This window comes from Psammomys obesus, unplaced genomic scaffold, assembly GCF_907164565.1.
Source record: "Psammomys obesus unplaced genomic scaffold, mPsaObe1.curated_primary_1811, whole genome shotgun sequence".
Classification (NCBI taxonomy): domain Eukaryota; kingdom Metazoa; phylum Chordata; class Mammalia; order Rodentia; family Muridae; genus Psammomys; species Psammomys obesus.
Window position 1 is genome coordinate 6,657,640 of NW_026596046.1, and position 27,926 is coordinate 6,685,565.

Here is a 27,926-nt window from a genome sequence, read left to right on the forward strand (position 1 = left end):
GATAACTAACTCCTGTTTGTGAGCTAGAATGATGTTCAGAAACAGCCAGAAGCTAGTTACAGTAAACAAATGTCATAAACCAGCTGCGACTTTCCACCTTCTGTTGTGCATAGCTCTGAAGACAAGTCTGTGTGTGATCAGTTCAGTTGAATGTAGTAGATTGAAAGCTGATTCTCTTCACCTGAAGAAGTTCAAAGGTTAGCAACCCAGTGTTAGTCTAGAGCAATGGTTCTCAACCTTCCTCATGCTGTGACCCTTTAATTCATGTTGTGGTGACCTCCAGCCATAAAATGATTTTGTTGCTATGTTATAACTTTGCTACTGTTATAATGACTAGTAATTGTGCTACTGTTATGTATCATAATGTAAATATCTGATAATGTAGATTATCTGATATGTGATTGTCTAAAGGTGTTGTGACCCATAGGTTAAGAACCACTGATCTAGAGACTCCAGCCAAGTTTCTTTGATCTCACACTGTGTTGCCTCATGGTCCAAGATGGCTGCCTGAATATCCATACATTATTTCTGTGTTATAGCCAGCAAGGAGAAAGAAGGACAGATTTTTTTTTTTTTTTTTCATGACAGGATCTTTCTTTGTAGCCTTGGCTATCCTTGACTTAACTTGATTTTGACTTGATTTTGCTGGCATCAAACTCATAGAGATACACCTGCCTCTGCCTCCCTGAGTACTAGGATTACAGGTGTGTGCCATTGTGCCCAGATAAGTATTGTGATTTTAAAGGAGTGTTCGAGGAAGCACTAGTAAAATTTTTGCTTATATCTCATGACATAGAACTTTAAACACATGGTCATATTCTAGCCACAGTGGAGGATAGGAGGCATAGGAGCCAAAGAGAGGACAGTATACCCAGCTAACTACCCAAAACTCCTGCAGGGGGAAATGATCGGGGTGGGAATGGGGAGAGAAAGGCCCTGATGCTTCTCACAGGGACTTAATTATACACAGCAGAATATGGATATACTTATGGAAATGCACAGCAGATCATCTGTTGGGGTGTGTATGGTGGATCTATGGTCACTGACCGGGCCTTTAACTTAGCTTACAGTAGATGGTCCCTGGCCAGAGAAGAAGGCCAGATTATTTATGCCTTGGTAGTGTCATGAAAACTTTCTGGCTTTCATATGAGGTGATGCTACTGATTTACTGATTTACGTGTTGACGTTCTGGTGTCTGTTTTTAAATGCAATGACACAGGAATTCCTGGATGTGACAGACTGGTGTGAGACTTCAGAGGACAGGCTGGCTTGGCACAGTCAGTTCTGAAAACTGAGTCTGATGTCATGCAGAAGTGCCCACAAAGATGGCTGTGCTCATGGATCAGTAGGAATCGAGGGTTCACTAGACGCTTGGACATGGCTATCATGGCAGGTGTCATGGCACTGTTACATGGTGGTGCGATTCACAGTCAGGTCTCAGGAGTGCTTTCTGCGTGGCTTGGTCTTTACTTGCAAATGTTTGTATTTACACGCGCATGCACAGACGTGGAAGGATCCGGAAAAGACCACATGCTTAGCTGTTTGGGGGCAGATGAATTCGTGTGTTCTTTTTGTTAACTGTGATTACTGGGACTTGTTGGGTTTGGGTTTTGGTTTGGGTTTTGGTGTGTTCTGGTTTTTGGTTTTTAAGAAAAACATGGAACCTTGACTCACTGTTACATCACAGTTATATTTATATAGTTTTGTAATGTTTCCCAACAATGCCCCTTAAAAAAAAATAGGGTGCATGTAATGCTAACCAGATTTCATAGTTTGTTGGTTTATAGTTTGTCGTTCACGAGTAAGGCTCACAGGGACGTAATTATACACAGCAGAGTATGGACAAATTTATGGAAATGCACAGCAGATCATCTGTTTGGGGTGTGAAAGGAAGATCTGTGGGCACTGACTGGGCCTTTAACTTAGCCAGGCTTACAGTAGATGGCCCTGGGGTGCAGAGGCTCTGTGTTCTACCATTCTGTACCATGTGATCTGTGACGTGCTTGTGGTCTCACTGTTGTATTGGCAGAGAAGTTACTGTCTTCGCCTTTCTGGGGTAGAGGCTTTGAGATGGTACAAGTAGGCACAGGCGTTACCAAAGACCTTTTATTGTGAGCTTCATCCTCTAGAGCAAACGAGCAGTTTTGCACCTACAGCGAAGAGTAGTCCCTCCTCCATAGCCTTGCGTTCCTTTTCTAGAGTTCGAGAAGAGAGCGGCTGCAGCCACACATTGCTGTAAAATATGTGGCTATAGTTTGCTGTAACTTAGAAGTTTTGACCACTGTCATGTTGTATTTGTTACTTTTCTGTTGCTGTGATTTAAAAAAAAAAAAAAAAAATACCGATAGAAAGTAAGTTAGAGAAGAAAAAGTTACTCTTGGCATACAGTTCCAGAGGAGGTGGGGTCCATCACAGTGGGGAGGCCACGGCTTCAGGACCATGAGGTGGGCCTGTGGGGCAGGAAAACCGTGATCACATTTCACGCACACACAGGAAATAGAGAAGTGTGTCCAGGCTATAAAACCTCCTTTACCTCAGCAAAGTACTTCCTCCCTCCCTCCGGCGGGGCAGGGCTCTCTCTCCTAAAGGCGCCTGTCCCTCCCAAACAGACCACCAACCAGGGTCTCATTGCTCAAATCCATGAGCCTGTATGGGGCGTTTCTCCTTCCGGCCAGCACACTTGCTACGCCTTCTCTCTAAATCACTTAGAATGGATTCTTCATACAGAAGGAGGGCTGAAGAACATGGTGCCTTTTGTAGTACTAGTGGCACATCTTGTCTGTATTTCTCTGTTGTTCACCTGTGCCACAGGCTCCCTTTTTATGGGGGCAGTCACCCTGTTTTACAGCTGATTAAAGAGGTCAGGGCTATTAGAAGCTAATGGCTCATCCCATAGCAAACTAGGTTATTCATAGGAGAAAATGGTCTTGGGATGTGTTGTGTCTTTTTCATGTGTGGGATATGGGGATGGTATTATCTGTGCAGATTTCAGAGACGGTGTGCCATTCCGAGCCTGTGTCTGGCACATCATCTAATGTGCTGGTGGCAGATGACCTAGGGAAGGCTGTAAGTCCTTCATCTCACCACCCTCTTCCTCTGTCCCCACAGTGTGCCCAAGTGTGTGCGGGAAGCGAGCATGCACCGAGAACAATGAATGCTGCCACCCAGAGTGCCTAGGCAGCTGCCATACCCCTGACGACAACACAACTTGCGTGGCCTGCCGACACTACTACTACAAAGGCGTGTGTGTGCCTGCCTGCCCACCTGGCACCTACCGGTTCGAGGGCTGGCGCTGTGTGGACCGTGATTTCTGCGCCAACATCCCCAACGCTGAGAGCAGTGACTCCGATGGCTTCGTCATCCATGATGGCGAATGTATGCAGGAGTGTCCCTCAGGATTCATCCGCAACAGCACCCAGAGGTCAGTGGCTCTTGTCCCCAGACCCAGGAGGGTACCTTGCTGCATTTGACAGAGGGGTAGGACCATGCAGAGGTTCATCCAGATGGGTCTGTTGGAGAGCCTGGCTGAGCTTGTTTTAATGAGAATCTTGGTGTGGTGGGGTCTGTTTCATTTCTTACTTGTTGGCTTACTAACTTTTCTTGGAAAGCGCCTTGCTAGCATCAGAGTAAGAGTAAGAATTGGCCTGCTGGCCAGGTGTCCAGATAGCGTCGCTCTCCGTGCGCCATCAGAGCTAATAAAGTGTGAGAGGTGGAGATGGTAACTGCAGACACTCCCCTACAGTTTGCTACTCTAGCCCAGTGAAAGAAAGCTTTGGCAGTGTAAGAGGCAGTATAAGCCTGAGCTCTGAGCATGAACTAGCAGTCAGGTCAGCCATGTTTTTCTGCCAGCTCTTCCTCTAAGCTTCAGTGCCTTCGGCTGTCTTTGTGACCACTGGCTTTTCTTTCTACACTCTGAGGCTGCACTGTGGAAGTGGAGATGTTCGCGACTGAACAACTGGTACTTCCACAAACTTGTCATGGGCTGATATTCTTGAAGACGGGATGTTATCACTCTGGAAACAAAGGACAATCAGAGGTCTGGGGGTTCTGTTACCCTGCCCTGAATAGAGTGAGGGAAGGTTCTGTTATAACTCATTCCCTGCCTCCTATGCTGTATACACATACACCTTTCTGAATCCCTCAGCACACAGCTGGGAACCTCTGAACGCAGCTCATACTTAGCTGTGGAATGCCCTTGAACCAGTCTCCAGCCTATTGGAGGTCTTAGATCTAGACTCCATCCTGTGGGAGGCCATAGACCCAATCCCTGGTACATAGAAGGCCCTAGGTCCAGCCTCCAGCATTGCTAACAATTCTATAAGTGCCAGATGCATAGTTTTGCTACAAAGAATAGTTTTGCTTTAGTCGCTTTCTATAAAAGATGTCCAGCTCATCTTCAATAAGAGGATTTTGGATTATTTTTCTGTAATGTTTGGCTGTGTCTACTATAAGCTGGATCAAATCAAAGATTGAATTTTTTCTTTCATAATGCTAATGTAAAGTCCTATCTGTTTTAATTTCTGTACCATTATAACAGTAAAAGGGAAGAGATTAAATATTTTTAAATGGTTAAGTAAGCCAGGGACTACAGTGACTCAGAATTGTATAATATAGTCTACCAAAAATAAGTCTTCCATTATTTTACTCATGTGTTGCCAGTCTCTGTTGGTCAACTTTCTCCTACTGTAACAAAATACTTGAGGTAATCGGTTTATTTAAAAGAAGAAAGGAGGAGGATGATGATGATGATATTGATAATGATAATTGGTTTTAGCTCATGATTTTGGAGGATTTGATCCGAAGTCAATTGGTTCTGTTGCTTTTGGCATGTGCCAAGGACTGGCAGACCTCCCAGTATGCCCTACCTTGTCAAGCTGATGATTAAGCCATTACAGAATGGGCCTTGGAGAGCACGCCAGATCCAGTCACAATCTTAGGATATAAAATGGCTGTATCAGTCCACATCTTGAGCCAAACACCAGCGTCTGGCAGTAAGATGCTCGACCACAGTCCAGACACTGCCTTCATTCTAGGGCTGGGAGCAGTGAGGGATAGCTGGCCGGTGGGGGGAGAGCTGCTCAGTGAACTCAATATTAATGGGATAAAGCAGTGAAATGTGGAGCACCTTTGGCGGCCGTGCCAAGGTGTGCCACTAAGAAGATCTTATGCTACACAGCAGATCTAATATAGCAGGTTTATTACGAAAGGGGAGAGAGCAGAAGGCCATCTCAAAGTGGGGACATGAGGGAGAGGGAGAGGCAGACAGGCAAAAAAGGAAACGAGGGAGGGGGCTTGGGAGAGACTGAAGAGAACAGGGAACAAGAGAGAGAAATCTGGGCTGGTGGGGGTGCTTTTCTGTACCACACCCGGCGGACCTGGTGGTGCTGGATGATTTAATCTGAGGGCAGGCTGGTGGAAATGCCTGATTGCTAAAAACTATGGTATCATATTTGACCTGCAGGTTTATTTCCTGTCTCTCCTCAAAGGCATTCAGCTGTGCTCCAGCATAGGGAGGATGCTTAGTGTCCATAGGAGCTGGCTCTCCTTCCCAGCAGTGTGGTCTTGCTCCCTGCTCTTTCTCACCGTCTATAACAAAGTAAAACCCCATCAAGAAATAATAGCTGTTTCTCTCTGAACCTTTGAAGCCTATTTAGCATGTACATGAAAGTATTTTTTAAATACTGTTTATTCTTTGTCTGTAGCAGAGTGAATTTTAGGACGCTTGAACTGTAAATATGTAATCAGAATGAGTCCTTGTAAAAAGCATTTTTAAGTGCTAAATGATTCCTAGACGTTTTAACAAAGGATTCAAGGGTGGTTCAGATTTGTCTATTTGAATAAAAGATGGGGAAGGAACAAGCATAGTGTTACCTTACAACCCTGTTGACCCTGAACATTTACTTCACATAGATGTTCTTAACTGTATTTGTACTACCAGGAAGCGAGGACAACTTGGGTGTCCTATAAAAGGTAAGCAGTAAAGCAGGCTGCGGTACATCCACACATGGGGTATTAACTCAGCAAGGGGAAGAGAGGATTAGTTTCGAGAATATTCTGCAACGGGAAGTACAGCGACCTCATAAGTCGCGCACTGTGTGATTGCATTTATGTATTATTCCCAAATGGAACTTAGAGAACAGCTTAGCAATTACCAGGCGTTAGGGATAGTGAGGTCTGGGACAGGCAGAGGGTAGCCACAAATGGGTGACACATAGGGACTTTGTGGACTTTGAGTTGTCCTGGATCTTGACTACAGTGTGGATTTTGCAAATCTATCTAAACAGGTGGAGAAATGCACAGAACCGCGCACACATGCCATTCTTAGTTTTCACTGCTGTACTGTCATTGTGTGTCAGATGTAGCAACAGTTGGGAGAGTTGGGCGAAGGGTACATGGGTGCTCTGTACTATCTCTGCATACTCTGTGTATGAAGCTGTAGTTATTCCAAAGTATGTGTTTGCTTGCTTGTTTGTTTGTTTGTTTGTTTGTTTGTTTGTTTTAAGGGAGAGCTGGGTTTTGTGTGGTATGTAGTTAAATTAGAAAAACACAGCACAAAGAAAGTTGAGAAGAAAACCCCTCCCAAGGCTAGAAATGAGAACTCTCTTAGTTACTTTTCTATTGCTGTGATAAAATGCCATGACTGTGGCAACTTATAAAACAGTATGTTTGTTTAATTTGGCTTGTGGTTTAAAAGGGTAGAATCCAAGATGACAGGGAGAAGGAAATACTGGGAGCTCAGCATGAGTGTTTCAAAACCTTAAAACCCACCGCAGTGGCACACCTCCTGATCCTTCCCAAACAGTTCTACCAACTAGGGACTTAGTACACAAACACGTGGGCCTACAGCAGCCACTCTCATTCTAACACCATAAGCATGTTGCACATGGTATTACGGAAAGCCAACTGTCCCCCACATTGGCTGGTCCAGTTCCCATGGGACCCTGTGAAAACCTCAGCCCACTCCCCTAGCAGGAAAGAGAAAGGTACTGAAGAACTACTGGTTACCTGTCAGCTTTTAAACAAAACAAGGTTGTATGTAGTACTTTGGGAGAAGGTGGAGGACTTTAGTAAAAGCAGCCATAATTTTACTCTTGATTTTCTTTCTCTTCATGAAGTTTCACAGGCTCATTCATGAACGATAATTTAAATGTAGCACTACCCCCCCCCATACCTCCAGAACGTTGGGTCATTAGTCTCATTCAGAAACCAGCTTCTCAGTCCTGAGTGTGTATACAGCTAAGATCCCAAAAGGTGTGGCCCAAGGCTTAGCTTTTTTCCTCTGCCATTTCCTAAGTGATGGTCAATAGGCAGGAAGCACACCAGTCTTTCTGGCTCCTGCCGCTGTGTGGCACATTTGGACCAGGACCTCATTACAGAGCAGAGGAAGTTCCTGGCTTTCATTGTGTGTGCAGCAAAACGTTTGGATCAGTTTACAAGTTTCTACAAAGCACTGTCAAGATATAATTTCACTCAGCAAGAAAATAATGGATCTGTGCTGTGCAGTGTGTCCGTCTGAATCCTTTCCTGGGCTTTATGCACTCTGACATTGGGAATGAGACTCCCGTTAGTGGCAAGATGCAGCTCTTCCTCCCCTACCACTCCCAGTTTTTCTGGAGCCCCAGAGTGCCTTTCTGTGAGTCTGTGTCACCCAGGTAGACCAGCTGGCTACCCAGTCACTAGCCTGTGATACCCACATGCTTCTTGTCTAGAAATGAGCAATATGCTTTCCTCTTCCACAGTATATGTTCCCTCCTTGTGGCTGCAGCTTGAATGGCTTGCCCTGATAGGAGATACTATGCGACCACTTGGATGTTTCAGCATGGTTCTTTCATGAAATGTTGCTGTAATAACAAACAAAAGGCCTTCTTGCTTCTCTGTTTTGTTTTGTTTTGTTTTGTTTAATGCAAGAAGATAAACTCAATTCTGTGCTTTTTGGGCTGCTCTTTATCTTCAACAGCATGTACTGTATCCCCTGTGAAGGCCCCTGCCCCAAAGTCTGCGGCGACGAAGAAAAGAAAACAAAAACCATTGATTCAGTTACTTCCGCTCAGATGCTCCAAGGATGCACCATCTTGAAGGGCAATCTGCTTATTAATATCCGACGAGGCAGTAAGTATCCCGCCAGACCAGCGGCCGCGTCTCCTGGTTTACTTGCATCAATGCTCTTCCTGGCTCAGTCCTTTAGTCACAACCAAAATACAGGCTTAGAAGAACAGCATAGGATGTAAATAAAGCCTCTTATGTGACGTCTCTCTCACGAGTTTCCCTGAAAGATAAAATACAGATTGAAAGGCAGCCTGTATTTGAGCCATTAGCCCAGGATCTTTTCTGGTAAAGAGGATCAGCCTCAACTTTCTGCTACTCACAATTTACGTAGGAAAGGCCCATCCTGACACACACAAACCTCAGCAGACCCCAGTGGATCAGACGCATGAGCCAGCTCACATTAGCTGCCGCTGAGTTCACACATCTGTCAGCCTACAGCCTTTGGGTTACTTACCTCTACTGAGGAGGCTGAGCAAAGGAAGGTACTTACTAAGTTAGGTTGTTAGAAGTCTTAAAGAATGATCTAGTTTACTTCTGAGAGCCAGAAAGACATGCCATCCACACCTCAAGCTGTGGTCTGAGTCCTGCAGGCTCCCTTTCACTGGCAATATAGACGGTGTTCCTGGTGTGCTGCTTTAAAGTTGCATTCATCAACAGTATGTCCCATCAGTGGTGGCATGACCCTGCAGGCTTCTCCTCTCTAGTCTTTGACTGACTGAGAAAGGCCCCTGGATACACCGCTCTTGGTCCTCTGTCATGGGGGCCACTAGGTTGCCTCCTGGAGGTTTCAAAAGGTAGAATACTACAGGCAGGAGACTGTATCCTAATCTTTATTGGTAAATCTTTAGGGAAAGAAAGTTTTTCATTGCTTGAGAGAAAAAGGTATCCTATTTTTTAAAATGTATTTCTATTTACTTATTACTTATTTAGTGACCCTAAATAGTTGTTAAATAAGTGAATTATATTCTTAGAGTGTAGCAGTAATAGAAACATGTTTTTTTGTTTGTTTTGTTTTGGTGGTGGTGCTTTCTTTGTAGGTTTGGGGGTTTGTTTGTTTGATAAGTCCTTAGTTTTATTACCTACTCTTTATCCTTCTACTTTGGACCCTATTCTCCACACAAGAATTCTTTTTTAAATTTTAAATTTATTTTTTTTATTAATTACAGTTATTCACTTGCCACACAAGAATTCTAACCTTTATGATACCAACCAGTTTGTATTTTTGCTCATACTAGATTTATTTTTTTTTCAGTTTATTTATCCCTATGATATGCCTTTTAAAAATTCATAAACCCTACTGTTTTATATCTTTCTGTTGTGGGAGGTAAATTCAGTCCATGAAGAAGTATTATCCACAGGGTGTGGTAATGGATGCCTTTATCCCAGCACTTAAAAGGCAGAGGCAGGCAGATCTCTGTGAGTTCAAGGATAGCCTGACCTACAGAGTGAGTTCCAGGTTAGCCAGAGCACACACTGGGGTCCTAGGTTCAATTCTTGGGGAATAAAACAAGAGAATTAGCTGCAGCCACTCTTTTTTTCCAGGTTGAATTTCCTGTAGCCATTGGCGTATCAGGAGCACTGTCTATATTGCAAATGAAAGGGGGTCTGTGGCGCTCCTCTATAAGACTAGTATAAATATAAATGGAAAGCCTTGCCCTCTGATTCTTTTTATCACACCAAAGGAGAATCTTTTACTAAATCAACCATCTCACATAGTAAAATCTCATTTAGTGGACCTCATCTAATTTATCACAGTCTTCAAATTTCGTCATGAGCTGAACTGAAGTTTAGATTTCGTATTAACTATGTTGAAAGGTGGATAAGCAAAATAAAAGAAAATTCAGTGTTTCTGTGTCATATTGTATTAGCAACTTTCCTGCCTACTGTCTGCTTAAAGAAGTAATTGTGTGAGCCGAGTAGAAAACTTAGAGATTTGTTATTTATTTATTTGTTGGTTTGTTTACCTATCTATTTATTTATTGTTAAGCTACTTGCAGGTCAGGTATAGATATCCAGGGAGTGGGAGCAGGAGGATCAGAAGTTCAAAGTCATCTTCAGTCTAGGATACATGAAACCCTGTCTCAGCAGTGGAAAAAGAGTAACTGTCTGCAAGCACCATTACTGTAATATTGGTGTGTTTTCCCCCAGCCCTGGAATCTTTAAATACAGACTTCCAAAGCTTTGGAACTGCAGGTACAGCAAAGGCAGTTCCTGCTGAAACGGGGAGGGTTTGCTCCGTCCCGTCATGGCACTGTGGAGGCAGGACTGCCTGTTACAGAGCTTATTTAAAAGGCGCTCCCTCGGTTTGTCAGCTGGGGCTAATTAGCGGCCTGGCATTTCTGATTTCACGTTCTGTTAATCAGCTTGGCAACTGCACTAGCCAGCCTCCTAGAAGTCTGCCTTCCCACCTCAGAGATCTTGTCCCCTCGTGGCTGTTGGAAAGTGAAGACACTGTGTGTTCCACAGTGACGGTTGGTCCTGTGCCAGCTTTCTCACTGAGCTCCCCCAAACAAGACCTGCTTCGCATTTCCTCCACACCTGTGTGCATCCAAGTATAATAGGCCACCTGGCCAGAGGACTACTCAGTGACACGGACTCCTTCTTTTCTAGATAACATAGCCTCAGAACTGGAGAACTTCATGGGGCTCATTGAGGTGGTGACCGGCTACGTGAAGATCCGCCATTCCCACGCCTTGGTCTCCTTGTCCTTCCTGAAGAACCTCCGTCTGATCTTAGGAGAGGAGCAGCTAGAAGGGTAAGTACTGTATTCTCCTTCTACAAAGTGAACTGTGCTTCTTTCTACATTTCAGTAGAGAGAAAGAGAGCGAGAGAGAGAGAGAGAGAGAGAAAGAGAGAGAGAGAGAGAGAGAGAGTGTGTGTGTGTGTGTGTGTGTGTGTGTGTGTGTGTGTGTGTGTGTGTCAGAAGGCAGCTTGTGGGAGTCAGTCTGTCCTTCCATGATGTGAGTCCCAGGGATCAAACTTGGGTCTTCATGCTTAGCAGCGCTGCTTTTACCCTCTCCCGCTGAGCCATCTCACAGCCCCAAGTAACGTAACTTCTCAAACTTACTTGGGTTACATACCCCAATAAGAGCCTTTTGTTGCTAAGCGGGAACCCCGGGCTTGCCCCTGCTACCTCTCTGCTCAAAGTCCTACATGGAGCTGTGATTTGGCCACCTTCAGGGTACTGCCAATTTGTAAAGTAGGTATCTTCATTCCTATGGTTTAGTCAGTCAGGTGGCGTATTACATTAGTTACTTTTTGTTGATGTGATAAGACACCATGACCAAAAATGATTTAGTGGAAGAAGGAACTTATAATGGAGACAGTCCGTAACAGCAGGGGAGGCATGGCAGCCAGAAGGGGAAACAGAAGGGTAGAGCTCACATGTCCTAACTGCAAACATGCCACAGAAAAGGCAGGCTGGAAATGAGGTGAGGCCATGAACCCTCAAAAGCCCAACCTCCTGATGCACTTCCTCCATCAAGGCCGCACCTCCCGAAAGCACCACAATCTCCCCAAACAGCACCAACAGCTGTGGACCTGTGTTCAAATATGTCATCCCACAGGTGACATTTCTCACCCAAACCACCACATTGTGTCTCAGTGAGACCACTGAGTTAGCAGTCAGCAATAGTCCCAGGGTGACAACCTGCAGTGTTTAACTCCCAAGGAAACCATGATTTATCTGACACTTACCTGCTCCAGTGTGCTGTGCTCAATGTCATAAAACCAATAGAACAATACTGGTGTGTGTGAGCATGTCAGTAAGTGTGTATGTACATGGGCGCATTTGTGCACACCAGCCTGTGGGGGTTCAGGGAGACGCTGGATGTCTTTCTCCCTCTTACTTTTGAGGCTGTCTCTCACTTAACTTGGACATCAACAGTTTGTAGACTAAGTGGCTGGCAATCGTCAGATCTAGTTCCCTGTCCTTCCCAAGCACTGAGATTCCAGGTGCATCCTCTGTAGGCTCCGGGGATGAGCAACCATCTGACACCTGCGCCGTCTCCTCCTCAGATAGAGAAGCGTAAAGACTTGCAAAGCATGGACAGTTCATTTTATTATAAAGATATCTCAACTTGCAGAGCTTGTCTGTTGATTAGCTTTCAGCATTTTTTTATTGACCAGGTTGTAGTATTGGTAGGGGTTTTGCTTTCTGCACAGAAATGCTTTACAGGCTGGGTTTTAAAGCAGCCATGGGTTTCTCCACAGAGGATAGATAAGCTGGGGCTTTCCGCACGCATGCACAGCTTTTCTCCCGCCTCCAGCCTGTGTGCATCTTTGCTGGCCCCTTTATATGGCCCACTTTATATGGCTCTGGTGTAGCTTTGCAGTCTTATAAATGTACCACTTAAGGAATAAATTCCCTTAGGAAGAAAGTGATGGGAAGATTCTAGGAATGTTTGTCCTTGCTAGTGTGTCTGGATGCAATTGTAGCGTGAGGCTTTCTCCACAGCCTCCAATTTTTCTCAGACCAGCTCTGTCCTAAGTTCTGTCCCCTGGTACAGCCCGAGAGAGGAGAGAGATGCTCACCCTGTCCTTGAAAAGCACCGTCTTCAGTAACCAGAAGCATCTGAAAAACACCTTCCACCTTGTAAATCTAGGCAGCTGCGAGGTTCCCTGCCCAGAGTGTCTCAGTCATTACTATGGCTACACCTACGTGAGGCCATGTCCACTGTTAGTTCCTTGTCGCGTGTATTAAATTTTAAAATGAACAGTAACTCAGTCTTGTTTCATTACTTCCCCCACAGTGGATCTGTGTTCTGGAATCCCTGGCTTCAAGACACACTCTTTCTTTGGCAGATTAGTGTCTGTCAGATTTGCTAGTTGCTTAAAGAGACACGTTTCTCCCCCTCCCCGCCCTTCTCAGACTGAGCAAGTGATAGGCATAGAAAGTAGAGAAGAAGCTTTAATTATTTTTATTAGGATTATTAGGATTATTATTAGGATTATTATTTTTATTAGGATTATTACCATTATGGGTTAACTAAAAGTATCATGCACTTAGATGTAGCTGAAAATTGGAGGCTGTTGTGGTTTTTTTTTTTTCCCCAAGAATATTTACAGCATATTTTTCATTATTTGAAACTTAGACACGATGTATCAGCCAAGTCTTTTTAAGGATGCTTGTCTTTGGGGAGCTTCCCTGGAAAGCCTTGGGCCCCGCCCTGCTGTTAGAAGGGAGGGGAGGCCTGGAGACTGCTGCTGAATGCAGTGGTTCTCAGCCCTCCTAATGCTGTGACCCTTTAATACAGTTCCTTGTGTTGTGGTGACCCCCCCCCCCAGCCATAAAATTATTTTTGCAGCTAGTTCATAACTGTAATGTTGCTACTGTTACGAATCCTTATGTAAATATCTGATATGGAGGATATCTGATGCATGATCCCAGGGGGGTCGCTCCCCACAGATTGAGAACCACTGGCTTAGAGGCTGTCTCTGGCCAGGACACTTAGGTCTCTCATAGTAGCCATCCCTGGTTTGCCTCCCTTCGCCTGAGATAAACTCCCAAGCCCTGTTGGAGGGGTCACCCGTAGCAACAAACTCACCTTTGTCTCTTCTCGCATAGTATCAGGCTCAGCCGCGTCACTTCTTCCTCATTTATTCAATAAAGGAAAGAAGGGATGGTGATAAGCAGATGAATGCAGGCAGAGCAAAGCACAGCTCGCAGAGTGCCCCAGGGGGAAAAAAAAGAAGGTGCTCTGGGAATCGGAGGAAGAACCTGGCAGAGGAGGTCAAACAGGCCTCTGAGGACTGCTGGCCTTGAGGGGTTCCTAGGACTGGAACGCACAAGAGCAGAAGAGACAGGATCAAAGAGTGACATCCTGGGCCCATCTCCCACACTGAGGAGGTGGGCGGAACTAGAATTACAGGAGGCATTGCAGCATGCAGGTGTGGGGTTTTTCATTTAGGTCAGCCACCAGACATACTGGCGCTTCTGAGGAGAGGTGTGTCAGCAGAGCCTGTCTGACATTTCATTTCAGGGAACTATTGGTTTAAGCTAAGATAACCTCTCTCCCATGTTTCCAGGAATGTGTGATACATTACAGTTATGGGGGAAGGGAAGTTCTGCAGCACCTTACCAGGTTGAACCTCACCCCCAAGTCAGACAGTAAACTTGGGGTACAGGGAGTTACAGGTTTTAGCTTGAGTACTTTTCTAAGTATTTCTGTGTACTTTCTGCACATGGCGAGGATTGGAAATGACGACGTAATGCCTGTAATCCTTCTAAAGTGAATATCCCCAGGCCACTTCCGATTTTATATTTTTAAGCATTCTTGCCTCAACTCATTCTTGAAAGAATCTGTTTCTTGAGCTTCTCATATGGCTAGTGAGAACGACATAAATGCTTCCGTTTTGTTTGGGAGGGCACTCTGTTTTGATAAAAAGAAGAGCATTCCTCCATGAAGGTACCGTTCACCCTCAGCTGTCCAGAAAACACTGTGGTCGTTCTTGGCCTTCTGAGCAGATCCCAAGAACTTGCTGGTCAGCTGACTTGCCTAACCTAAACCTCAGTGAGTGTCAGGTTCTATGAGGAAGCCTGTCTCAGGGCAGTGAGGCAGAGAGTAACAGGAAGATGCCCAGTGTCATTCTGTGGCTTTCACCTGTGTCTAAAGGCATACACATCTGTATACACACATGCAGACTCACAAAGGAGAGCAAGGGTTTTCTCAAAAGTGGTGGTGTGGTGCAGTGATAGAGCACTTAACCTGTAGCGCATGAATGCCTGCCACCCTGATCTCTGGCTATACATGGCGGTAGTAGGAAGGAATGAAGAAGGGAAGCCAGGTGCTTTTTTTGTGGGACAGGGGGGCTGGTGAGAGCATTTTCCCTGAATAAGAGAGAAAATATTTCCATTATCTGGAAAATGGTCTACTTTAGACAACCTTGGTGAGAGGACAATGAAATAAGTTAAAAGTTCAAGTTCTTTGGTACTGCCAAGGATTGGTGTCTTGAAAATAGCAAAAATACAGGAAGGTGGCAGGTGACAAAAGTTGGAGTTCTTACATTTTATGCATCTCTGCCCTGCTCCGTTTGACTTTGCAAGCTAAGTATATTTTGTAATGCCTCTTGCAGCTCCGGGACTAGACCCTAACATAACCACATTTTAGCACTTACTTAGGACTTTAAAAATACATACAATTAATCATGTTGCCTGGCAATGCTAGGCTGTACCTAGAGATACAAAAACATGCACATTCAAATCTCATGTGTGAATGCTCAAAGCAACATTTTTCATAATAATTCTCCCAAAATAGCGCACAGGGTATAATCTGAGGGTTCATCAGAGAATAAATGGATAATCACAAAATACACATATACTAGCCAACACCAAAAGAATTGGATCATGGTACATGTAGCAACATGGGTGGACAGGCAGGGGAGTTGCCTGGGGTGGGAAGAGAACAGGGCACCTTTGGCCTGATGCAGATGTTCTTAATCAGGGTGACAGGATGATGGTTGGACATCTGTATGAATTTATTGAAGCCCATGGAGCTGTATGTTTATAATGGGTATAATTTTAGGAGGTAAATTATACCTCAGCAAAGCTATTTTTAAAAAGCACTCAGCAATAAACAGCCTTTTCTTTGGATCTATGTGGTACTTGGTTTAGTCCTGCCTGGGTGTTTATTTCTGTACTCACTTCGTCTATGTAGATGCTGTTGACTTTGGACTTGAAGTGAACCAATAATCTACAGATTGGTAGAGTGATGTTGTAAACGGCTGTGCTGGTGAGAGGTTCGGTGTGCTGGCTTCTGATGCCCTCTAGAGACAGCTGTCAATGGGCAGTAGTGTTGTCTCTGCAGAAATGAGCAGGATTGAGCACTGATTGTATGTGCATTTGCAGATTGTCTTCTAGTATGTGGGCAAGGGCTTGAAAGGGGGATCCTGTGTAGGTTGAAGACCCAAGCTCAGCTCGGTGTATCAAGGTGCAGGACTTGTCTGTTTTCTGTGGCTTTGTTCTGGGGGACATTGACGCTTCAGAGAGTAGCACGGGTCATCCCATACCTTTGTGAGGCGATTCAAAGCTCACAGCATCCTTTTATATTTAGTGCATCAGATTCATCAAGTTGGCCACAGGGCCAGAGGAGACCAGAAAAGACACTCCCAATGGGCAGCTGACAAACGACCCTAGAGAAGCCAAGTAAAGCACTCAGAGTTGGTACTTCAAAAGCAGTGGAGAGGATGATCAGGCCTGATTCTCATTTCTCACATGGAATGTTCTACATCCTGTCCCTGCCAGTCTTCTGGGTGCCACTCAGCTCTGAAGCACTCAAAAGGGAGGTGGTGCTGCTGGCCTAGAAGTGGTTGCCACGGAGCAGAGCCAAGCGTAGGCTACGTGGTTATGATGTGACCGTGCCCCCAAGTTGGTGAACAACCACCCCAGTAGGTATGTAAAAGGTAGTGAGGTTAGTTAGCAACAATTTATGGAGTCACATTTACTGAGTGGTTCCCTTAACTAGGCATTTGCTGTAGAAAACAATGACCTTTCTAGCACAGTAGTGGTTTGAAGGTGTGCAGACAAATTTCCTGCCTAGGATCATCTCTTAATTCTCTCTCACCTGGTTGTAGAAGGATCTTGGGGAAGCAGGCCTCACTCCGGGCTTGCAAAGCAAGTGTCGAGTTGACAGGCACTCCAGAGCAGTTTGATTATTATTTTGGTGAAGGTTTTTATTTTTCCTTACCTTCTGTGTGCTCCACAATGCCTGGGTTTTTATTTGGTATTCTGCTCCCAGCCTTCTCAACATTGTTTAAAGAGAGAAAGTTTGTGTTTACTGTAAAAAGATAATCTAGCTTTTCAAAGTTATTAGTCAAATACCCTGAATTTCTATGCGCCTGCCATTCATTTGTCAAGTTCCTAGTTTCTAATTCATGCTTCTTCCCTGGGGAGAAGAGTGTTTTGTTCATAAGGAAGGTATTTTCGGTGTAGGTCTGTTTCCTGCTAGTGAAATTAGTTTACTGAGAGGCCTCGGCCTAGATTGAGAGGGAAGTTTGACCTGATTAATTGGCCCTTGCATCCGGCTTGGAGGTGTCTTCACTAGCAGGAGATTTTTGTCTCCTGGGACTCTCAGACCTGGGAGCAGCCAGACTAGTGAAGTCAGTGATGAGCCTGCAGTCTAAAAATATCCCTTGGGTTAGGAGGTACTCATGATGGGACTGGTCCTTTCCACCATCAGTTTTCTGACTATCCTGACCACCCCCACCATCAATAAGAGTGAACATTGATGGATCCCATAGGGGGCAGTTTTGACCAACAGGTGTCCCAAGACTTAGCCTTGTGTGTTACAATCTGGAGTACATCCCTCAGTGTCTTAGGTTTATTCCAAGACACGGGCACGGTAGGGGAGCACTTTCTCACCAAAGCCCTGCCGGTTCATTGAGTCCCTGCACGTACAGACTCCACCGTGCAGGTGCACAGTGTGTATTGAAGTACTTGAGGAGGATGGGGCTTCAGTTTGACTGTATAGGTTTCCCTTGAGCTGCGGAAGTCAGAGGACAACCTTGTGGAGTTCGTGTTCCATCTTCCTTCACGTGGATCCAGGTCACCAGACTTGTGCTATAAGCACCCGTGCCCATATAGCCACCTCACTGGCTCTGGGGACTCTTGAAGCCAATGAGAATTCATACTCTACCTTATTACTCCTGTCTTTAAGAGTGAGAGCGCCTGTGGCTTGTGATGTGAGTTCATGGCTTTTCTGGCCCTGGATCTTCACCTCTGAACTCCTGGATGAGTTCTCCAGGAAGTGGCCAGGGCTACTTGACAGCATTTCAGCTGTAACTCATACCTGAGTCTGTGAAGGTCATGTTGAGGGTAGACTCACTAGTTAGTGGTTGTGATTTGGGTGAAGATCCTCAGTAGTACCTCCTGGACACAGCCTTTTGGGCAGAGCAGGGCTTTCGGGCTTTCTCTGGCTTGGCTACTCGTGGCTCTGCAGGGAAAGCTTTCTTGTTTGTTGGGTCTGTGGGGTCGATCTTAAGAATAGCTTTGAGAAAACCTCCAGGAGGAACAGAGGGAACTACGGATGGGAAAGCAACAGGGAGGAAGGAACAACTCACGGCCTGTGGGGAACAGACCTCCCTCTCACTTAACCGAGGACCAGCTACTGACACGCCGCCTAGAGGTCGGCCACAGGTTGGGCAGAAACAGGCCTACTGCAGGATCCTGCTGCAGACACCTAAGTAGAGTTCTTGCTCCCTCCCCCCACCTCCCCTACATGGGCTCACTGATACTAGGGTAGCCAAACATAGCTGTCTCCCTTTTGGCTGTGCTCACATCTTCCCTCTAGTGGAAGTTGGGCCTTGGGAACAGGGCCATTCCCAGCCTCTGGGTAGGCCCAGGACTGGTATATCAGCATCACCTGTTAGAAAATCCCGATTCCTGACCCACTCTGGACCTCTGCAGCAGAAGCCCTAGGGGTAGGGGGCCACTGGAAACAAGCTGTGTATGTAATACATCTGTAAAGAAAGCCATTGTGTTAGACACCGCATCCTACTATCTTAATGGGAGAGCCCGGGGAAAACACTTACTGGGTATTTTCCTTTTCCGTACTTTCAGGGACTGAAATGAAGGCTCCTTGCAGTGAGAGGCAAATGTGGAAGAGGGAGCAGCCAGGCTGTCTCCCACCCCATCATGCACTGCTGATTGGGCATGGGTAGGATTTATTCCCAGGGATAATGGCAGTCTTTGCTGCTAGTATGTAAGCTGTTCCAGTTGAGTAGCGGAGCATGTCTGTTCTCCTGTAGGCTGATTTTAAGCACATTGTACATACCTGGCTCTGAGAAAAATAACCAAAGGCATTTCTAGGGAATGAATCAGGAAACATCCTTCGGTGGGAGAAGCTTTGTGTGTCGGTAATAGAGGTCATAAAATTAATTAGTGTCCTATCGATCTCAAAACATTGTCCTTGGCTCATCTTTTTCCCAGTTTTCATGGCGACTGTCTGCTTTTACATAGCCCCAGTAGGCAAACCCCTTCCTGGTATGGAGCCCCATATGCTGCAGAGAGGCTCTGTGTCACTGGCGGAGGCCATGGGCTTGATGGGATGCTAATGTGGACTTCTGTGCTTCCAGGAACTATTCCTTCTATGTCCTGGACAACCAGAACTTGCAGCAGCTGTGGGACTGGAACCACCGGAACCTGACCATCAGGTCAGGCAAGATGTATTTTGCTTTCAATCCCAAGCTGTGTGTGTCTGAAATTTACCGCATGGAGGAAGTGACAGGAACAAAGGGACGCCAGAGCAAAGGAGATATAAACACCAGGAACAACGGAGAGCGAGCTTCCTGTGAGTAGCAGCCTTCAAACCTCTGTGGTCATCACAGTCAGAATAACTGTCTTTGGCATTCATGGGTGGGCCCTTTGTTTCACTTTGGGCAGTAAAGCCCCCTTCAAGAACATCTGGCTTCTGCATATGTCTTCACAGTTAGTAGTGGGCAGATGCCTGATACAATCAGACTGATAGATTTTCCTCAGCTTCTTTCTGAGGGTATTAAACATTAGAGTAGGTGCATGCACAGTTAAGTATCTTCTCAGGATGAGCAAACAGTGTTTGTCAAAGAGCCAGTCCACTCCAGCCCAATGAACAGGCCAGCTCTGCCTTTCTCTCCCTGCTGCAGAAGGCTCAAGGTAGATACTCTACTCCAACACTTCAGTGGACATCAGGTTTCCTGGTCCTCACTTGTTCCTCCTCTCTGTCCTATACCCCAAGAAAAAGAAGTGAGCCCTGAGTCCATAATGCTTTTCACATTTTGGATAATATAATAATGACATCCTGAAGATAAAGTTTTCACTTTAAGATCTCATACACTAGAGTTCAACCTGTTGGCCCAGCCCCTCTCCAAATGTGGTCCTGGGCCTGGAATGTCAGACTTTCTCCTCTAGCCCTGTATGGGAAAGTGCCCTGAAGTGCCACGGTTCTTCCAGGTATGGTGGTGCACTCCTATAACCTCAGCACTTTAACAGGCTGAGGCAGGAGGATTGTTAGTTTGAGGGCAGCTAGGGCTATATTGTAAGACACTGTTTTAAGGAAACAAAAAAATGCTAAAGTTCTATTTGGCTCTGTCTTTGGCTTTGGGGCATTAGCAAGAAAATAAGTCATATGACCAATGGGTAGTCAGATGTACTCATGCACTCACAGAGAGGGCTAGCCTTGTCTCTTAAGTATCCAGACTTACCTGATACCATCTGGACCCAGGAGGCATTGTGAGAAGAGTAGTGAGGCAGAGATGGGAAGTGTGTACATAGCCAGCACTGTGCCTTCCTGCAGAGGCCCCTACACTGTTCCCCATGAAGACCATAGCCAGTGCCTGTGATCAGAGCATTTCAAAGTGCTTCTCCCTTAGAAGCAGCCAGCCTGACCTGCCAGGTCAGGAATGCAGCAGCCATTTATTTTCCTTTGGAAGCACCATCAGGGTTTTCCCTCAGAGTGACACTTACGCAGGACCTGCAGTGCCCTTCGGGTTTCTGCTGGGTGCATTTTGCCCAGGAGACTTCTCAGTGTTTTGTTGTTCTCAATCTTGCCTTCTGCTCATTAGTGTGACAGTAGGACTCAGGCAGTTTGGGGGCTGAGGACAACTGGATGGTGAGGTTTGGGTGTCTGCAAAATGTAGACGATCAGTTCCCCACCTCTGCAGTTAGATGTAGTGCTAAAATCAAGACAGGCTCAGCAACTCACCATACCTCACTGCCAGGGTGCCCCTCCCACAGAGCACAAGGCTTACCCAGGTCAGTGCCCACCTAGTCTTATTCCTGTTAGAACACTCTAAAGAGGTCCTGTAGCGCCTAGTTTGATGCCATGTTCAGATGAAGAAAAGTTTCAGTTTGCAGCTTACTTGAGGTCTTACACCAGTCTTTGGTGGCTGCACAGAAGACAGCAGATGTCCATACCTACAGAGCACTTGCTGTCTGTCCTCCCAGTCCACACATACAGATTTGCTGTCATTTAACCAGGTCCCCTTTAGCCGACAGCATCCTATGGATGATCTGAAAGGTAAGGCCACCCTGTTCACTAAAGGGGACCTTCTCACAGCTTGAGAAATAATTACAGGTTGATGCCCCATTCCCTGGGCAGGTGACCAGTGCAGTGAACAGAACTAAAGTGAAAGGTGAACCTGTAGGGACTCCGCAGTGAAATGCTTCCAGTCTTGATGGGAAATAGGAAAGCTTCTAGAAAATCCAGACAGAGCTTAGCATGGACAGCTAGCCTCAGGAAAGAGGGAAGTAGTGCCCAGAACTCTGTCACTCATGGGTGTGCCTCTGTGCCCCAGGTGAGAGTGATGTCCTCCGTTTCACCTCCACCACCACCTGGAAGAACCGCATCATTATCACATGGCACCGGTACCGGCCGCCAGACTACAGGGACCTCATCAGCTTCACGGTGTACTACAAGGAAGCGTGAGTTTCTATGACGTCGAACTGGAGGGTGGGGTGGCCAGGCCGTTGGTGGTAGTATGACTTGGCTGAATAGAGAGTCACTGGGGTTCCTGTGAAGTATCAAGCCAGGTTGACCACTTCATCCTCATGAACTAGAGTGGCCTCTCTAGTTGTCACGTTACACTTTCCCAACCTGTGACAGCTAATCGGGAGAGTATTAGCTTCAGGCCTTTCACTGTTTAAGTGGTATTGGTGTTTGGTTAAGTTCAATCCAAAGAAAAAAGGGCTAAATTTTAAGAGAATTGGATCCATCCAAACTGTCATAGTCTTAAGATATGGACTTGGTTAAAATACTGTTTTAGCCTCTGTTCCCGAAATACCCCATAGGATATATTGCTCTCACTGAGGTTACCTTGAACTGTGCCATCGTCTTCCAGCCACTTTATGAGTGCATGGCCTCACTGAAACTTTGCTCCGGGTCATGGGCCCTCTAGCATTAAAGAGGAATGGAAAAGGGACTAACCTTAGTGTCAACAGTTTCCTGGGTCATCCAAGACTTTCCCCGTACCGGTAGCATCATCCTGCCTATGCAGTCATGATGTGCTTCACGTTGCAGCTCTCTGAACTGCAATGCCCCTCCTATTGCCCTACCTGGCCCCCTGTGGCCTGGTGGTTCCCCAGACTATGTGATCATCCGTCTTCCCAGATGCAAGAAGCAAAGGACCTAGGGTCCTTGGGAACTGTTACAGCCCATTAGAAATAATAGGAAGCTCAGAATCACTCAGTGTTTGTTTATATGGGAGCCCCCCCACCCCATTGTGACCACACACAGGTCATGTCAATATAATTTCAGGAGCCAATGGCCAGCAGCCCTTTCCTCTTATGAATGTAGACGCCCCGCCCACTGTGAAAGTGCTGCCAGTACACTGGTGATTTCACTAATGCCACTTTCTGAGACACTCAGCAAACAAAATATTTTAATAATTATGAGATAGTTAAGCATCAAAACCAGCTATTACCAACTTATATCTTAGACTTTTGGGGGGCTATGAGAAAGTTTTGTTCAAAAGTTATTCTTCATCAGTATCCAACGTTTGCATTAAACAGTTAGGCTTTTTTCTTATTTATAAAAAGAAAAAAAAAAAAACTGCTCCAGTTCAGAAGAAAAATCAGCATCTGCTTGTCTTAGTCGCAGCATTTTCAGTCCCTGTGTCTATAAAGCGTGCTGTCTCTGAGGCTGCTCGTTCAGTTCTGTGGTTTATAGCTGGTGAACCCCCGAGTCCAGATGCTTGATTTTGTTCTTGTGTAGAGATCTAACTGTTGAGTTTTATGTGGAATTCCCACTATAGAAAGTGCGGCACGCTCAGCCCCTGGAGAAAGTGCTTGTGAGCTGTGATGCCAGAGCCCTTCAACATTTTCTGGCCTTCGTTGATTGTCTTTCAGACCTTTTAAAAATGTTACCGAATATGATGGGCAGGATGCCTGTGGCTCCAACAGCTGGAACATGGTGGATGTGGACCTACCTCCCAACAAGGAGGGGGAGCCTGGCATTTTACTGCATGGGCTGAAGCCCTGGACCCAGTATGCCGTCTATGTCAAGGCTGTGACCCTCACCATGGTGGAAAACGACCACATCCGTGGGGCCAAAAGTGAAATCTTGTACATTCGCACCAATGCTTCAGGTATCCACACACCGGATGGGCCCCACCCACCCCCTGACTTTCTATACGCTTGCTGTAGTTACACAGGCACAGTATGGCTGTAGGGCTAGCTGTTGTAGCTGCTTAATACAGTGTTCCACTCTTCTCGCTGCTAACACCTTACATTTTCCTGAGCCTTTTTCTAGACTTGGTACCATCTTAATCATGTATCTCTGTTCTATGCCAACAAGGCCGTGTCCTCCTGGGTGGTAGAATGGTTTGTCTTTCTGGATGCCCAGGAGGTAGCCACCTATGGCCATTCTCTTCTGTTTCAATGCAGACTTCTAGGAAGTGGAATGGTGCTGACCTCTGCGCCACCTGCCTTTAGTGGCTTGCTGGCTTTCCGTCTTTCTTCTGTAGCCATCAGCACTCTCAGCAGGCAAATGAAGGCTGAAACACTGATGGGCTTAGGGTATTGTGATATCCAACTATTGACTAATCCCGCCTCATCTTCTCTTCATGTGCCTACAAACTAGTCCCCCAACTCCAAACCTAGAAATGGTAAAAGCAAACATTTGTGTGAATTTTTATACAAAGACTAGAGGTAGAAAGATATGCTTCATTGTAAAGAAATGGCCATCTTAATACATTTGGGTTATTACAACTGAAGTCCCATAGACTGAGTGGCTTACAAAGCAAAGAAACACATTTCTCACCATTCCAGATGTTGGGAAGTCCAAGATCAAAGCATTGGCAATTTGTGTCTGGTGTGAGCTGACTTCTTGGCTCATTGAGATCTATTTGCTGTGCTCTCACGTGCTTGAAAGAGCACACACAGGGTCTCTCACCTTTTTGCTAGAATGCCAATTTTGTTGATTAAAACTCTATCCCCATGACTTAATCGCTTTACAGAATCCCAGCACTTGAAGGCTAGGGTTTCTCCATAGAGAATTGTGGAGTGACACGCACATAGTCTGCAGCACTAGTACCACTTTCTGTGACTCTGTCACAGGGAGTTGTGTGTTAAAGTACTCCACACTAGTACAAAGTGGTGAAATGAGAAAATATTAAAAATAACTTCGAGCTCGTGCACCCCTATTTCTTCTACATGCACCCCACTTTAGTGATCTCATAAACAGTCACAGTCATGTCACTGACCCTTAAGGGTTCATAGCAATGAGTTTTCCAAGTGGGCTGCTTTGGTAGAATTTCAAGTGCAACCAAATACATTTTTCATCTTAAAATTTGGGAGTAACAATTCCCAGTGAATCATTGCAGCAGACTTGAAAAAAAAAAAAAAAGCTGGAATTTCTTCTTCTTACAGCAGATTCTTAAGAAATATGATTCTTCTTCCTAAATATTAAAAACTGTATTTTGGCCCCTGTCTTCATAAGCGCTCGGGGCTCATAGTGACATACTTAGTCCATCCTTTGCCATTTCATCTGGGAAACCAGTCTTTGAAATATCTAGTAATGAACTGTTTTAGAAATGCCTACTTTGGGAAACCCTTAAGTGGCCAGGCACGAAGTGGTTATGTTTTCTCTGCAAAGGCTAACATTAGTCCTGACCTCCCATCATGCCTTCCCTTGGTGGTTTTCAGAGCCTCCAACATCTCACATATCCTAAAAGCCCTGTGTTAGTTCAGTTTCTACTACTGTGGTGTCTGACTGGGAACAACCTGGAGAGGAAAGGATTTGACTTATATAACTAATCACAGTCTGTCGTTAAGGAAGCCAGGACAGGAACTCGAGTAGAGACAGGGACTAGGGAGAAGTGCTGCTTACTGGCTTCCTTGCTGTGGCTTTCGAAGCCTGCTTCCTTACAGAACCCAGTACCACCAGCCCTGGGATGGCACCACCACACTGGGATTTCTCCTCATCAGTGATTAATTAAGAAAGTGTCCTACAGGCCTGTCTATAGGCTGATATTGAGGCATTTTTTCACTTGAGGTTCCTTTTCTCAGATAGGTTTTGTCAGGTTGACATAAAATTAGTCAGCACAAGCCATTTTTTTCACTTTTCAGATTTTAAAAAACAGTTTGGTTAGACCTCGTGCTTAAGTGACATACCATGATCCAATTTCTTTGGAAACTGCCAGAAATGAATGGGCCTGGTTCTGTGTGTGTGTGTGTGTGTGTGTGTGTGTGTGTGTGTGTGTGTGTGTTTTGGAGGTGGGGGAATGCTTTGACTGTGGCATTGATTTTGCTGTGCGAACTCCAGTGAGAATGGGGAGTGGTCCTGGGGTGTTTTCCTTTTTACATAAGTCAATTCTACTTTTAAGCTTGGTCATTAGTAATAAGTAAGATTTAGATTACTAAACCCTTTTTGCTGGTAACAGAGGACTTTGCTTAAAATCAGGGCTCCTGTGCACTGCCTTTCCAGAGTCATGGCCTTCGCCGTGCCACACAAGCCTACTTACAGGATCTGTCACCCCATCCTTCTTACCTCTCCATCCCTTTCATACAGGGGCAGGCACACGCTGCCCCACACACATAATAGCCCTTACTTCCACTTTCCATTTTGGCTCCCTGTCATTTTTATTAGAGATTCTAATTTCCAATCACAGATGAAATACTAAACAGCCCAAATTGCCATTTGCTAAGACACCCCGGAGAGTGGCAGTTGTCATAAGCGAGTTAACAGGATGTTTTTACAGTCCACTCTAACCCTAGCTATGATCTCACAGCCTCTTCCATCCCAGCCCCTTGAGCCATGTGTGTTTGCACATAGATGATCTGAGAACAAGCTCTCTGAAGAGAAGGATGCCATCCCAGTTAGTAATCTTTGAAAACAAAACTCGGGCTCACTTCATGCTCTGGTTGGCCCATTGCTGTCTTTGTACTCTGGTCAGGCTTGCTGTTTGTTGGCAATGAATTCCTGATAACCTCCGCCTCAAATTTCTTTCTGTTCTCTGAAATGTCCTCTGCTCTTCTTTCCAGTTCCCTCCATTCCCCTGGACGTCCTGTCAGCATCAAACTCTTCTTCCCAGCTGATTGTAAAGTGGAACCCCCCAACTCTGCCCAATGGGAACTTGAGTTATTACATTGTGAGGTGGCAGCGGCAGCCACAGGATGGCTATCTGTACCGGCACAACTACTGCTCCAAAGGTGAGCTGGCCCAGCAGCCGGCAGGCCTTGCCTGTTGTCTGAGAGTACCTGAACCCTAGTGTTGCTCCTGTCATGTGCGTGCCAGGCTTGTGTCTCGGCAGCTCAGACCAGCCCCATTCCCACTCACAGTGCTCACAAATACGCTGGGCGCAGCTTTCATCCCCGTCCTGTTCTCTTCTGCGTAGACAAAATCCCCATCAGAAAGTATGCTGACGGCACCATTGATGTGGAAGAGGTGACAGAGAACCCCAAGACGGAAGTGTGTGGTGGTGAGAAGGGGCCATGCTGTGCTTGTCCTAAAACTGAAGCTGAGAAGCAGGCTGAGAAGGAGGAGGCAGAGTACCGGAAAGTCTTCGAGAATTTCCTTCATAACTCCATCTTCGTGCCCAGGTGAGAGTGTCCTTTCAAAGTGCTATATTTGGTGCAGTTCAGCGAGTCCCATCACTTTACTCCCCGTGGCACAGTAGGGCACGACACGGAACCCACCCAGAGGGGGAAACAAAAGATGATGTTAGTGTGGCCAGCAGAGCTCCTACAGAAGGCTGGCCCTGCAGGAAGGGCCCCGGGGCCTCAGCCACATCGCCTTTCTCACAGGGGGCTTGGGGGGGCTGTCGGGCAGGTGGGGTCATCTTCACCCAGTGGTGGAGGCACTGCTTAAATCACTTGACTGTCCTCAAGGAAACATGTAAAGGGAAAAGCTGAGGTTTGGATCCATCTCCGCCCTCCCCTCTTCTCTCTGTTGACTCCCTCAACCCAACAGAAAGAAGCAAGTTGGGGCTGTATCAGAGTCAATTTCAAAAGGGATCCAGACTCAGACCACAGCCATGTGCTTGGTGTGTCCACGTGTGCTCGGGTTTCATAACAGGAGTGGAATGCTGGCCCAGGCGTTCCCTCCATTCCTGTGTTCGGCCGTCAGTTTCTGCAAAGTGAAAATGCAAATGGAAGGATGGGGAGCAGGGAGATGCCTCAGTGGGTAAAGGCACCTACTCCTAAACCTAAACACCTGAGTTCAGTCTTCAGAACCCACGTGGTAGAAGGGGAGAAGTGACTCCCACAAGTCCTTTGACCTCTACCCTCATGCTGGTGTTGGGAGGATGGGGTCAGGGTGGAGAAGTAAGTATATTTAAATTTTGTTTAAAAGAAAGGAAAAGTTCACGGGCACTGCTCTCAAGAGGGTTTACCACTTCCAAACGGATGTTATCATAAAAGCAAAACTAAGCTTCCAACTTCCTGTCTGCCTTGTGCTCTCTCCTGCTCACACACACTTCTGCCATGATGCTCTGCTAATGGGACAGCGCAAAGGATGCCTTCATCAGGGCAGAGCACATGCTGGGCTTCATACTCTTCTTTAAAACTGTTGAGCTATGCATACTACCAAGCATCAAGTATCAACAACAAAAGAACTAATAAAGCTCACTCACAACCTGAACCCCTGGCAGTGCCTAGAAGAATCCTGGATTTGACTGACACTCAGTACAGGGTGGAGGTAGGGGAGGACTTCCTGCCTGGCCTCCCCGGGACACTCCAGATCTGGCCATTCTTGTGGTTATAGGAACTCTTACTAGCTGAGTGTGAAAGAAAGAAAGAGAAAGAAAGAAAGGAAGGAAGGAAGGAAGGAAGGAAGGAAGGAAGGAAGGAAGGAAGGAAGGAAGGAAGGAAGGAAGGAAGGAAAGAGAGAAAGAGAGAAAGAGAGGGGGGAGGAGGAAGGAAGGAAGGAAGGAAGGAAGGAAGGAAGGAAGGAAGGAAGGAAGGAAGGAAGGAA

The 27,926-nt window shown here is 46.0% G+C and overlaps 1 protein-coding gene across 3 annotated transcripts in view; it reads left to right on the forward strand.

Annotated features, from left to right (window-relative positions):
- The window catches only part of Igf1r (insulin like growth factor 1 receptor), a 275,245-nt gene that overhangs the window by 209,860 nt on the left and 37,459 nt on the right, over nt 1-27,926 (forward strand). For all 3 annotated transcript variants that reach the window (XM_055623145.1, XM_055623143.1, XM_055623144.1), the window contains exons 3-10: nt 3,109-3,421; nt 7,958-8,109; nt 10,657-10,801; nt 19,117-19,331; nt 21,313-21,439; nt 22,862-23,100; nt 25,997-26,164; nt 26,350-26,554. In XM_055623145.1, coding sequence (XP_055479120.1) covers nt 3,109-3,421; nt 7,958-8,109; nt 10,657-10,801; nt 19,117-19,331; nt 21,313-21,439; nt 22,862-23,100; nt 25,997-26,164; nt 26,350-26,554 — 1,564 coding nt within the window. The remainder of the gene's footprint in view (nt 1-3,108; nt 3,422-7,957; nt 8,110-10,656; nt 10,802-19,116; nt 19,332-21,312; nt 21,440-22,861; nt 23,101-25,996; nt 26,165-26,349; nt 26,555-27,926) is intronic.